General features: G+C 53.8%; 2 protein-coding genes and 2 pseudogenes across 2 annotated transcripts; 1 reads left to right on the top strand and 3 right to left on the bottom strand.

Annotated features, from left to right (window-relative positions):
• Window positions 1-237: 237 nt before the first annotated feature.
• On the bottom strand, window positions 238-2778 carry SAPIO_CDS9144 (Sec34-like family protein; the record flags this gene model as incomplete). Its single annotated transcript, XM_016790612.1, has 5 exons — window positions 238-840; window positions 917-1825; window positions 1878-2217; window positions 2291-2595; window positions 2662-2778. The coding sequence occupies 5 exons, from the start codon at window positions 2776-2778 to the stop codon at window positions 238-240; spliced, it is 2274 nt and encodes a 757-aa protein (XP_016639915.1).
• Window positions 2779-3299: 521 nt separating this feature from the next.
• On the bottom strand, window positions 3300-4608 carry SAPIO_CDS9143 (uncharacterized protein; the record flags this gene model as incomplete). The annotated part of the gene is made up of 5 exons (XM_016790611.1): window positions 3300-3450; window positions 3548-3798; window positions 3864-4099; window positions 4153-4413; window positions 4470-4608. 5 exons carry the CDS (start codon window positions 4606-4608, stop codon window positions 3300-3302), a joined length of 1038 nt encoding a protein of 345 aa, XP_016639914.1.
• A 1752-nt stretch (window positions 4609-6360) lies between these two features.
• Window positions 6361-8433, top strand: SAPIO_CDS9142 (annotated as a pseudogene; the record flags this gene model as incomplete).
• Window positions 8434-8608: 175 nt separating this feature from the next.
• Window positions 8609-11605, bottom strand: SAPIO_CDS9141 (annotated as a pseudogene; the record flags this gene model as incomplete).
• Window positions 11606-12342: the final 737 nt, after the last annotated feature.

Below are 12342 nucleotides of genomic sequence, written 5' to 3'. Positions count from 1 at the left end.
TGGAACAACAACAGGCAAACGTACATGGACAGCCCGTCGATGAGTGGTCGTCAGCCTAAAGATCCCCGGCATGGGGGAGATACGTCTCTCAAGGCTTCATCAAAAGTCCATATATTAGAACGATGATATGCTGTCCTAACCCAAGAAAAGTGCAGAAAAACGCCTCTAGATCTAATCAACTTTTGCTCATGTCCTCATAGCCACACTCACGCAACCAACTCTACAGCTCACTCCCGCTCAATACCTCCTAATCCCCTTCTTCTCCGCCTCCGCATCCTTGAGCGCCTGCGCATTAATCTCGATAGCCTCCATCAACTTCCCCACAACCTCCGGCTGCTCACTAAAAACCTCCCTCAACTTCTGCCCCAACTCCGTCTGGATCTTCCCCAACGACCGCCCGCCCGCCCTACCCCCCGATGACGCATCATTCATCTGCGCCGCCCACCGCCTCGTAAACGCATAAATCGACTGCCTCAGCAATTCATCGAGCTGCTCGCTCATGTCCTCCACCGTGAGCGTCTTGGCCGTCACGGCGGGCGCAGGGGAGCGCGCGGGGGACCAGAGGGTGCCGCCGACGATGTTGGTGAAGAAGCCGAGCCAGTTGCCGGGGGACATGGTTTCCCAGATGCGGGTGAAGTGCTGCATCGAGGAGGAGGCTTGGCTGCGGATGTCGCCGATTTCGAGGGAGACGAGCTCGTTTTTGAGCACAAGGAGGTTTTTGATAGTGAATAGGTCCGGGTCGATGGGGGATGATTTGGTGGATTTAATTTTGGATTCGACGCGTTGGAGGATGTGGATTGTTTCGCGAACGATTCTGAAGACGACGGGGCTGTCTTGTTGCTGTGGGTATAACAAGTTAGCTACATACGCCATCTTTTCACCTGAGTGGCAGAACCTAGATCAGTGAATCACTTACACAACGCTCCTTTGGCATGCATTGGTCAAACATGGCAAGAAGCTCAATAGCTCGCTTGAGAACCGGATGAACACCCGCAGACTCCACCGATATCTCCGCCCTCGCTATAGACTTGGTCGTCTCCGCCTCGAAAGCATTATCCGTAAACGCCCAAAGATGCTCCGACAGCAACGAGGCCGTATATTGTCTACACTGGCTCGTAAACGGCGACTCATCCTCCTCGTAGTACTCGGAGATGAGGTACTCGTGGGTCAGCCAGCCCACGAAATTGCAAATCTTGGTCAGGTCGGTCGGGGGCTGCAACGCCGTCTGCAGACTCGTCGCGAGGGGCTTCAGGTTAGCGGGCGTGATGAGCCACCGTTGACTGGACCGCAAGGCCTGGAATGCGGACTCGGGGGAAGTGCTCGGGAGGGCGGTGATGGAGAAGATCTTGGTGAATAGGTTGCCTTCGTTGTAGGCCCGCTCGAAGCACTGCTTAGTGAAGGTGCGGCATGCGCTTTCGAGCGCCGGGGTTTTGGCTTCCTTTTCGAAGGCTTCGATCTCGCGCTGGACTGACAGTCGGAGGTCGCGGTCGCGTGTCGAGAGGTAGGAGTGGAAGATGTTGTTGGCCGTGTTGGTGTATATGTCCGATGCTGTCCCGGACCTTGGATTCCCTTCCTCGTCGTACGCTTTGCGTATCACTTTGCAGACATTGGGAATCAGGGAATATGATTCTAGTATCATCTCCTCAAACCTGCCGTATGCCAAGGCGTACAATGTAGATTCGGATTGCGTGGATCCAAGCTGTCGAGAGATATCCTGGGACACCGTCTCCAAATGCTTAGAAAACCCAACTTCCAGCAGGTGTAGCGCTTTCGTCAATAATGACTGGTACCTCGCCAGGTAAGACTCGGCATCCCTGTAGGTAGACTTTTTTTCGTTTGTTAGTAGCTGCCGATCTCTAAGACGCTTCTCAACATACGTGTTTTGTCATAAAGTCTATGCAGCTCTCCAGGTCATCCAAGACTTCGGCGAGATCATGGTGTTCAGCAAGCCTGCCAGCGCCAGGAGCGTTCAGTCGTCTACTGACATTCTCGAGGTACGCATAGTAATATAGACTCGTTCCGACTTCGTTTGCAAGTTTCTCTAGCCGGGCCTGGTCCTTGAGGAGGGTGTCGCAGCGAGCCTGGAAGGACGACGTTTGGGCCTCGACAGACTTGAATGACGTCGACAAAGTTGTCAGTAAAGCAAGACTCTTGTTGGCATCCTGAATCAAGGAGTCGAGATGGTTCTCGGCAAGGGACAACTGGTCACGGTATAGGCTGTAGAGTTAAGCAATGTCAGCGCAATGCTTTAGTGCGATATGGGTCTATGGCGTGTCTAGTTTCGTCGCACCTATATCCTCGCCGGCTCTCCTGTAGTAATTGGTCGGTACTCGTGTCTAGAACTGGTAGAATAGCAAGCTCATCTCGGCGCTTTGAAGTCGGTATATCCAAGGCATCCCAATTCCTATCTCCGGACGTCTTCACCCGGCTTGTTCCAGGCGGTGTTGGCGCATCGTCGCTCGAGGAAGTTGAGAGATGTCTGAGATTGGAAAACGAACTCGCTCGGCGAGCTACGGTCGGTTCCGGGGGACTATCGTCGTCTTTCTCTAGGATATCGGTGAGAGAAGGAGGCTGGTGAACAACGGTATGGGTGCCCTGGGCAGCAGCGTGTTAGCTGGATATGCATTTATCTTTTAAGGGAAGGGATCCCGCGATTCGTACATTGGGCTGCTGGAGAAGGGACTCCTTCCGCTTGTGTCCTTTGGCGGGATTTGCTGCTGTCGCTTTCTTTCCAGTCAGGTCGGGGACGAAACTGTACCAGGACGATTCTTCGTACATCTTTGCGCCTCCCGCTCGGGTGCCCCAGACGCGAGTTTTTGGGCGAATTCGTTGAAGCCAGTTGACACTTGACAGCTCCGAAGCCCCCCAAACGGTCTATATGGTGGGGATCAAGGTACTGAGGTAGTTTATGAAGCACGGTACGTACTCGTCATCCCAATGTGGGGCGAGCTTAAAAGCTCCTGGCAGCTGTTAACGGATGACAGACGCGCCTGGGAAATATCACAAGCTTCCCACTGCTCAACGTCTCAAATTCTTCTTTTCCCCTTCATCACAACCAGTCTGGGATGGCCAGGCCGATCAACGTAATGTAATTATTATGAGTTTACTTTCAAGAGGGAGCGCTCTACGGCGGACCTAGAGGTCATTCGAGACGGTTTCATACAACATTGAAGTCCTCGAGTCCAACCAACATCTGGAAACTCGACGTCCTCTCCTCACTCAAGGAACCAGGAGGAACCAAGTTCCCCTAAATCGGCTTGTCGCCAACTCGCAGCTGATAAAAGAGAGCGACAAGGGACTCACGACGGGCCAGCACGATTCCACCCCACAACATTGATTCCCCGCGGCACGGCTTCGGTCAGCGATGAGTCACGATACTGCTCGCGCATACCGGTTTCCCACGAGCCAGCATTCTTGATATCGCTTTGGCCTGAAGCTGGCGCCTCGGCTCTATTTCGAATTAGAGACAAAGACTGTTAAAACAGTTGCAAATCTAACCGCTCTTGTTAGCAGGCTCCCGCCGTGACCAACCAAGGGTTGCACTCACGTTGCTCCAGCCAACGTCAACTCTATCATTCTCGATCTTGTCAGCCTCGACAAAATCGCCAAATAGCACGCTGTGGACATGATAATGACGAAAACTCGTGCGCCAATGCTATCTACGAGAATGCAGATGACGACAGGCATGAGAAGCAGAAAGATTATCAGGAACAACATTAGGCCTGTGGCAATAGCCTTGATCATCGTGCCCGAGTAGATATACACATCCGGGTTGGACGAGATGTCGAACCCCGGACTCTGTTTTGTGTATTTTCCTGTTCCGTTAGCTTTCTCTCGACTTTGTTCATCTTGGAGTCACGTACGGCTCGAAACCCTTTGTAATGTTGTACCAACCGGTCTTCAACCCAGTCTTCTAGCCGCTTCATAGCATGATCGTGCGAAGATGCGAGGCTAACCAGATCGCCTCGCCTTTCGAGGTACGACGTCTCGTCTTCGTCGATGCAGCCCGTCCCTTCCAGCCAGTTCTGGAGGCTCTCCACTTCACGCGGGTTCGCGCGGGTGTAGCTCAGCATCTGGCGGCACCGGTCCATGAAAGCATCTAGAGCGCGATTTAGAATGCCGTCAACGGGAAATTGCTGGGAGTAAGTGTACCGTAGTCGCCGAGCTTCGAGTGGATCTTGGCAAGGAGTGCGGACCGAGCCGTGTTCCTGTCATCACGACATGTCCCCAGGAAGAAGGGCGAGACTTCCTCGCGGTCCTCTCGGTGGAGCTGCGACTCGAGGACGTCAAGTTCGTTCTGCATCGAGCAGAGCAGTCTCGCTCGTAGCTGACGGAAGGACCGGAATGCGAAAAACGGGTCGTGGGATGAAATGAGGGCCGAGTACTGCGGATATCCTGCCGGATAATCCTCAACTACAGCGCGTAAGCTCGTGAGCTGGCATTTCGTCATAAATATGGGGGGAGCGTACTACGAGGTGAGGTGATCTTGGAATCCCCGGTGGTAGCGTGGACTGGGAGGAGCTCGCCTTCCGAGCCAGCAACCGCTCCTAGCTGGAGAGTCCAAGCCTTCCAGTTGAAGAGCGCAGCCATGGACTTGACTCGATCCATTTTCTATATGAAATCACAACAGTATCAGACGTGCGTTCAAGTCTGAAATGAATCACTTTGCCTTGGCGGTAACCTCAGTTCCGGAAAACGCAGCTGAAGTATCGACCACCGGAATATGGTATGTCTATATTTACTCCTCTATATTTACTCCCAATGGATTCACGACGACAAGGGACAGATCTACACTTATTTGGCTGTGGGAATACCCTCTTGGGACCAGTGATAGCGACAACAACGACAACCGCCCCCAATGTTGATTACTGTCGCTTTATCAACCACACCCTACGTTAGGAAATTGTTTCCTAGGGCTCAAGACATATTGTTGCAACCCTTGAACCTATGCAAGTCTGCCCAAACCTGAAAGTGCGGGGCAAAGCGGAAAAGATGCAACAATCATCCACAGATCCATCGGATTGGACCTTAACCCTCGAGTGGTAGGGTGCGGTAGGAGAAAGTGAATATGCATCTCCGACCAACGGGATAACATGAAGTCTTTGCCGGGAAATCTCGGAACCCGCGGGCTGAGTAAAGGCCAGTGGTTGAAAGAGCAAGGGCAATTCGACCCCGTCCCGCCCCGGGGGGGCCAGCCAGAGCCTCGGAAAGTGAGGCTGGCTCGCACTCTATCAGGCATACCGTTGACAGGGAGTTTTCTGCCTTACTTCGTTGGGCATAGAACATTGATGAAGCTTTGCTCCTATACCTTCTGTCCCATAGTCTGTTTCATCAAGTAACCACAACTTCTTTTACCAGTCACCGAAGCTTGAAACATGTCGAACTCTCAATGGTAAGTCCAGCACACAGCCTCTCTGTTGCGCCCCGACACTAACGCTACCAACCACAGCCGCCTGCAGCCGATTGTGACTGGCAGTGATTCTGAATCGGATGATTCTGGCCGCGGCCTAGTGTTAAAGCCCAAGCAGGTGCGTCCTCATCAAGGCTGAGTGAAGGCCGCAAACTGCACATTATTGGCATACATCGCGATGGCAAAACCCCGCATGTGTACTGACAGGACGGGAACGGAAGAAACTAGAGTTCAAACGAGGCCAAATTGTATATATCCGAGCCTCTGGAGACCGCGCTCGGGAAGGGCCTTTCAAGATCGAAAAGGTGTTAGTAGATGTAAGGAAGTTTAGGCTGTGTTATATCGACACCTTAAAAACGGCCATGGAAGGTAGGGAATTTGAGGCTAGAGAGCTAGAAAGGTAGAGGCCATCGCGCCGCCGGCAACGAAGAGGCGTCGAGCTCCTGTATCAATATCGGTGACGTGTTCCTTGGTACTTAATCGACGGGTGGACCAGAACCGAAGCCATCAGTGGGAGTATAACGGAAGGGCGATCCATACACAATGCATGCCTACCCCATTAACGTTGACGTTCTCGATGTGAAGTATGCCATTCCTATTAGACGGATCTAGGGCTGGACGTTGATGGATACGAGGCTCGCATCTTCTCTGCCATCACCTCCTCATCTTGCACCCAATGTGCACAAATGCGCAACTCGAGTTGCACTTTGTAGCTTTAGCCAATTGGAGCAGAGTTGGTTCGTCCATTTAAGCCTGATAAATGGCTTCTCGCTAGAAAGGGTGGCATTCATTATTCGAGCGCTCGACGTCCCAGCCGTCCGATCGCCTTCGCAACCTCTGCTCCACGAAAGTCACCCTGCTGTTCTTTCAGGGTAACTATCTTGTGTTACGCCTTGTTGCCATATCTCGATCTTAAACTATAACACATCGCGTATCTTTCAATAGGCATAATGGTCGATCAAAACGCGCAGCCCCGTCGCTATGCGATCCTAATCGGAATCAACGCCTACCCTAACAATAGCGATTCCGGATATCCCGCGGCCCCGGAGCTAAAGGGATGCGTCAATGACGTGGAAAAGATCACCGAAGCTTTGAAAACGTCTGTCAGAAATGTCACAATCTACACTTTCACGGCGACCACCAACCCGGATCGAAAGCCGTCGCAACCTGCGTGCGTCGAACCAAGGGAGAGATGGCCCACGCACAGCAACATCTCATCCTGCCTTGACCGGGTCTTCCACCATGGAAAGCCAGGCGACCACGTTTACATACATTACTCCGGGCACAGTACTGTGGTGCCAGGGCCTAACAAGGACCCGGGTGACTTGGCCCTGGCTCTCTTGGAAGGGCAAACTGCGTCCGAGATGGTTTACTTCCACGGCAAGGAACTGGCCGAGAGGCTAAGAGACATGGTCGATAAAGGCCTTGGTGTGACGATGGTCCTCGACTGCTGCAGCTCCGGGGGCGTGCCGCGAAACGATGATGCTGTTCGATACGTATCCTACTGTCCCGAGATCGAGCAGAAATACTCGCCAAGAGACCCAGAAGACCCCTCTCCTGGTAAGAAAGGCCGCCTAGAAACTGGCAACCAGGACAATAGTGGGGGTCTACGCCGGGCGTCCATGCGCCCCAACTGGCTGGCCAATCCGTACGGCTACGCCATCCTCGCCTCGGGCGATGCCAGGGAAGCGGCGTACGAGGTTCGGTTCCCGGAGCCTGAAGATGGCCCTCGACATGGAACGTTGACATACTTCCTCCTCGACACATTTGCCATGCTTGGCGGGGTGGGCGGAAGCATGCAGCATCTGTATGACAGCATCGAGGTCAAGGTCCGGAATCACCGCCGTCTCCACGTCCATAAAACCCAAACTCCTCTGCTCCTCGGGAATGGGAAGCAGCTTTTCTTTGGCTGCCACCGACTCGGTTGCGTGGGTGACATACCCATCACCGAGACCATAGAAGGAAACACGGACGGAAGGCAAACAAGACTCCGTCTTCATGCTGGAAAAGCACATGGGATCTCCCAGGGTGACCGTTTTACCCTGCGGCCGCTGGGCGTGTCTTCTCCGGTCAGCGAGTTCCCCGTGACTGCCGAGGCATACGATGTTCGGGGCGTTACATCGTATCTCGAGGTAGTGGGCGAAACGGTCAATTCCCTGCCCGTCGAGACTGGCTGGCTCGCAACGGCTACTACGCGTCTCGCCTTGCGACGATTCCCCATCCGGCTTGAAGTCTTTGAGAATCGTCTCGCAGAGTGGCGGGAAGCAATGCAGCAGCGAGTATCGCTGATGGAACTCGATGGCGGAGCTCAGAAACCCGCGTCTTTTTCTATCGTCCAAACGAATGACGCAACCTACGACATCTGCGACGAGTCTCGTCAGACTCTCACGACAGTAGTCGAAGATTCAGAGATGACAATACAGAAAATCCTAGGCCAGATCCAGCATCTAGCCTCCTTCAAGCTTGTCCGCGATAGAGTCAACAAGGAAAGCCGCTCTCAATTCCGAGGCTCTTTCAGCGTTCATCTTGTCAAGAAGAACGGCGCAGAGAATTCACTGTTGGAACCGGGGTGTTTGAAGACCGGAGACCTCTACGATGCATGTCTCCATCCCGAATGTGTGCGCACGGTGACCGGGAGGGATGAGGTTCGGCTTCGTATGGAGAATAAAGCGGTCGAGGACGACGCGCCCAAGGTGTATCTATATGTATTCGGGCTATCATCTGAGTGGGAAATCGAGGGGTTGCCCATGGCGAGTCGGGTGGTCGTCCAGCCGAGGAGCCGCGATGAATACGGGACAGTAGAGGAGAGGAAGATCACCTTCAGCGTTGGGGAGGGGCAGGAAAAGTGCGAGGACGTTATAAAAGTCTTCGTCACGGCCCAGCCGTCATCTTTCTCCATGCTGGAATTGCCGAAGCTGGGTCAAGCTGCTCACTGGGCGCAGCCGCAAATGGCCGGAGAGAGAGGCGGTCGGGCTTCTGAAGACTGGGCTGCGCTGACATTTCGGGTTCAGTTCGTACCATAGAAAGCTACTAGTGGAAAGACAGACGGAACATGAACACTAGATCTCCGTAGATAGGGGCCCGGTAAAAAGAGGAGCTTGTATGAGTTCAAACAGACCAACAATGGGTATAGCCATAGGGCACAGAAATTGTCATTATGAACAAGATAGGCTACTAGCAGCACGTAAGTACTTACTCTCAGGCACCGAAATGGACAAAAGGGATCCAACTTGCCCCCTTCCCCGTCGGCTCATCCCCGTCGACGTACCCAGCTCCAACTTTTCTTGCGTCAGTGCCATTATCAACTCCTTTGCTATTTCTATCTTCATTCCGCAAGTCTCTAGCTGCCTCGTGGAGGCTCCGAGAAACAAAATCGTCCTTCATGTCCTCCCCAAACAGAGACTTATATATCGCCGTCGCCATCCTCAGGCTAGAATAGTCGTCAACCGACCACAAGGTACCAATGACGTGGCGAAACCCAGCCAATTGGCAGGCGCTGATGAGGTGAATGCTCTCATATTGGAACTTTGCCATGGTGACCTGTCCCGTATCGCATGCGGAGAGATAGGCCAAGAATGGGCCGTTGTCACGGTTCATGTTCAGACTCGCATCGAAGACGCTTCCTACCGTCATGGGGTCTGTTTTCCAGTCTGGAAGAACCAGAAGGCTGCGCAAAGGATCGGTGACGTCCTCCTTGCCGTGGCCTGCAAAGTGAAATATCGGGCAGTCCTGGAGAGCCGAGAAGACGTTCTGCATGTGCGCCGTATCATCGATGAGCGGGATGCAGTCGAAGCCTTTAGATACGAGGTGGCGCTTCACATTCTCAACCTCGCCGACAGGGAAACTCAGGGGTGCATAGTCTGGTGCGTTTGGTACAGCGACGAGGAGAGCCTTGCATTCCTTTGGCCGTGGAGGAGAGTAGGGACGACTCCGCGCGCGCAAGAGCGCCTTGATCGACGAACTGTATGAGGACACGACGCAATCCATCACACTATCTGCCAAGCCGGCAGAGTGGTAACCTGCGGCGTGAAACGGGAACTTGGTCAGAATGCCGGTAGGAATCCACCATATGCGCGGCAAGGGCTCTCTCGGTGATGGCCGAGTCAACCCGAGTTCTTCCAGGATCGGCCTGGCGATAGAATCCCAGAGCCATTGTAGGGCAGCGGGACTATCCATCTTGCGGGACCTTTTCCCTAGATCTGCGAGCGTAACCGTATTGAGGTTCAAGACGTCCACCCTGTCTTTCTTGACCAGGATCGCATCAACGCCACGGAACTCACTTGCGCTGAGCACAACAACGGGGCCGGACTGCGCCGCCTCGAGGACGTCTCGGTCGATCAAAGGTCCTAAAAATGTTTCGAAGCCCGGCTTCCCGCGGATTTCGCCCAATAGGGCGTCAAATTCGTCGCTAACGGAGCGTTGTTGCGGCGAGTCCATCTGGAGCTCACCCCGGAGCTTGACGAATCTTTGGGCGAGCTCGGAGTGCTCTCGGCGCAGAGCGGTAAGATCATGCACCTCGGAGACGGAGGCGACTAGCGATCCGCATCCCATTTCGAGTAGGCGTAGAGCCGCGGAGGCGCCCTCGTCCGCATTGAGGGCCGCAGCCGCTGCATTGGCGCCGAAGCCCACGACGTCGTAGGTGCTGAGCAGTCGGCTCTTGTCCGAGTTGCGGATCGTGTGGGGCGAAAGCTTGGGTATCAATTCGATGGCGGTCGTGGCAGCCATGTATGCCGCATCCCATTGTTCTTGGATGCAGCATATATGGACAATCATCCGGCCGGCCTGTACACGCCGGAGGACCGAGGGATAGTGGGTGCTGTAAAGGGCTTTCCCCAGGTGCTCTAGCGCATTCCTTACATCTGACTCGGAGTGGGATCGGCGGGATCGAGCGTAGTGGAACAGCCCGAGGAGATTCTCCAGATGAGATTTACTGACGTGGTCGTCCGGCAGGTTACTGTGAATTGATGTGGCCAAATCGATGGCTTCGTCGACATTCTCCGTCGACTCGGGACCGATGTCGGGCATCTCAGACTTCAGAAAGATATACAGCGCGAGGTTGACGCCAATCTCGACGCGGCTGGGATGTTCCGTTGGGGTAATCCGCTGTGCCTCGCGAAGTAGCTCGATGGCCTTGTCGAGCTCGTCCATGTCATGGTTGTCCCGAGCTCGTCGAGCAAGCGGAAGTGCGAGCCCGCTCAGAGCAGATGCCCTTTGGAGGACATCATTTCCGGCGAGTCTCAATGCCTCTTGTGCCCGGTTGATAGATTGGTCTAGGTCGTTCGGATCATCGCCCTCGCTCTGCTCGTAGCGCCTATGCAGTTTAGCGGCGAGGTTGCCGAGCCATTCCACTCGGCTGTCTTGCCAGTCTTCGATCAGAGGCACAGCCTCGATCAGTCTGTCCATGATGTCAATGGAACGGCTAAGGTCATCCAATGATCCGGTCAGCTGGAAGCTCTCGTAAAGCCCGGCCGCTAGCGTGTTCAAAGTATGGACCTCTAGCCCGGGGTCTTGCAGTATGGTGCCTCTGGGCTCGTTCAGAATGGATGTGGCTTGTGACGAGGCCTTCACTGCGTCATCGCTGAGCTGGATCCACTGCTGCAAGTCCTTCTGTTTCGCGTATATCCTGTACCGGAGCGATAGGGCCATCGCATAGTTGTTCCCGCGATAAATTCGGAGGGTGTTGTTCTCAGATGTAGCAGGGAGCGCGTGGAGGGTTTTAGCAAGATCGATAGCAACTTCCAAAGCCTCTACGGAGGGTGACTCCTTGAATTTCACCTCGAGGAAACACGCAAGCAGCTTGTCTCGTGTCTTTTGGCTGTTTTCACGTTCCCCCAGAAGGCTTTCAATGGCCAGGCTTGTCTGAATTGCGCTCTGTAGACTGGCGGGAGATCCATCGCCGAGGAGTTCTAGAGTGTCTATTTCCCCATATTCCACGTCTTCCGTGCTGTGTAGCTGGTTTAACTCTTCCGTGACGAGTCCTAAAATGCTAGGTCCTCCATGATCTAAGCTTCCCGTGTTCCGTAAGTGGCTTAATTCTTCGGCGAGGAGTCCCAGGACGGCAATTTCTCCATCTTCCAGGTCTTCCAAGTCTTCCCAGCCTTCCAAGTCGTATGTGTCGCCTGATTCATCGTCGGTAGAGGGGGCGCCCGAAGCGGGATCGACGTCATCACCCAAGGGCAGGGCCGGATCTGCCATCTTGAATGAGGGATGAGGACTACTAATAGGCTGTAACTTCACTCGAGCTTAAACGAGTACCAGGGAAGACGAACGGAAGAAGTGTCGAAAAGTGCGGCTACTTCTACCTATTTTGAAGGCTATAAGAAATCTAGACGAGAAGTAACTTCTATGAAGATGTGCGGGAGTTGTGTGTCTTTATTCAACTACATGGAACTTCGTGTTTGACACCGGTGATGCCTTCGTCGCTCGCTCTCAGTGATCATGTATGCCACCATCTTGTTCTTACCATCCTTCAGAGACGAGAAGAGAGGACGATTGGAACACCATCCATCAACTCACACTCATTTCACCCAGCCATCTCGTTGAAGGCTCATGCATGTCTGGTCTTCCTTCACATAATCCAGGTAAATGCGCAAGTCGTGGCGTCGCTGCAGGGTGGGTGGGATGCCCATCCCCCTGACGTGGCCCAATCGCACTCGTCCGAACTCTGCACTTTCGCCTCGCTTTCACGATTTTTCAAGTCATCATGGATGGTTAAGCCTCACTTCAGAGACCAGTGTGGTAGCGCACTGGCGTCGTACAGCATCAACTACGAGGCTGGATACTCGATAGGGATTTCTGCTTCTGCTCCCTGGAAACATTCGCTGGGACAAGAAGTGCTTAGTTTAACGGTCAATCCGAGCGCCTGCAATAACTACGTTGCCACATGGATCCATGGCCTCGGTTGATTTTCTGGAAACGGTATTTAGGAATGC

This window comes from Scedosporium apiospermum (genome assembly GCF_000732125.1).
Source record: "Scedosporium apiospermum strain IHEM 14462 chromosome Unknown SEQ_SAPIO_0132, whole genome shotgun sequence".
Lineage (NCBI taxonomy): Eukaryota > Fungi > Ascomycota > Sordariomycetes > Microascales > Microascaceae > Scedosporium > Scedosporium apiospermum.
This window is presented reverse-complemented; position numbering and strand designations above follow the sequence as displayed.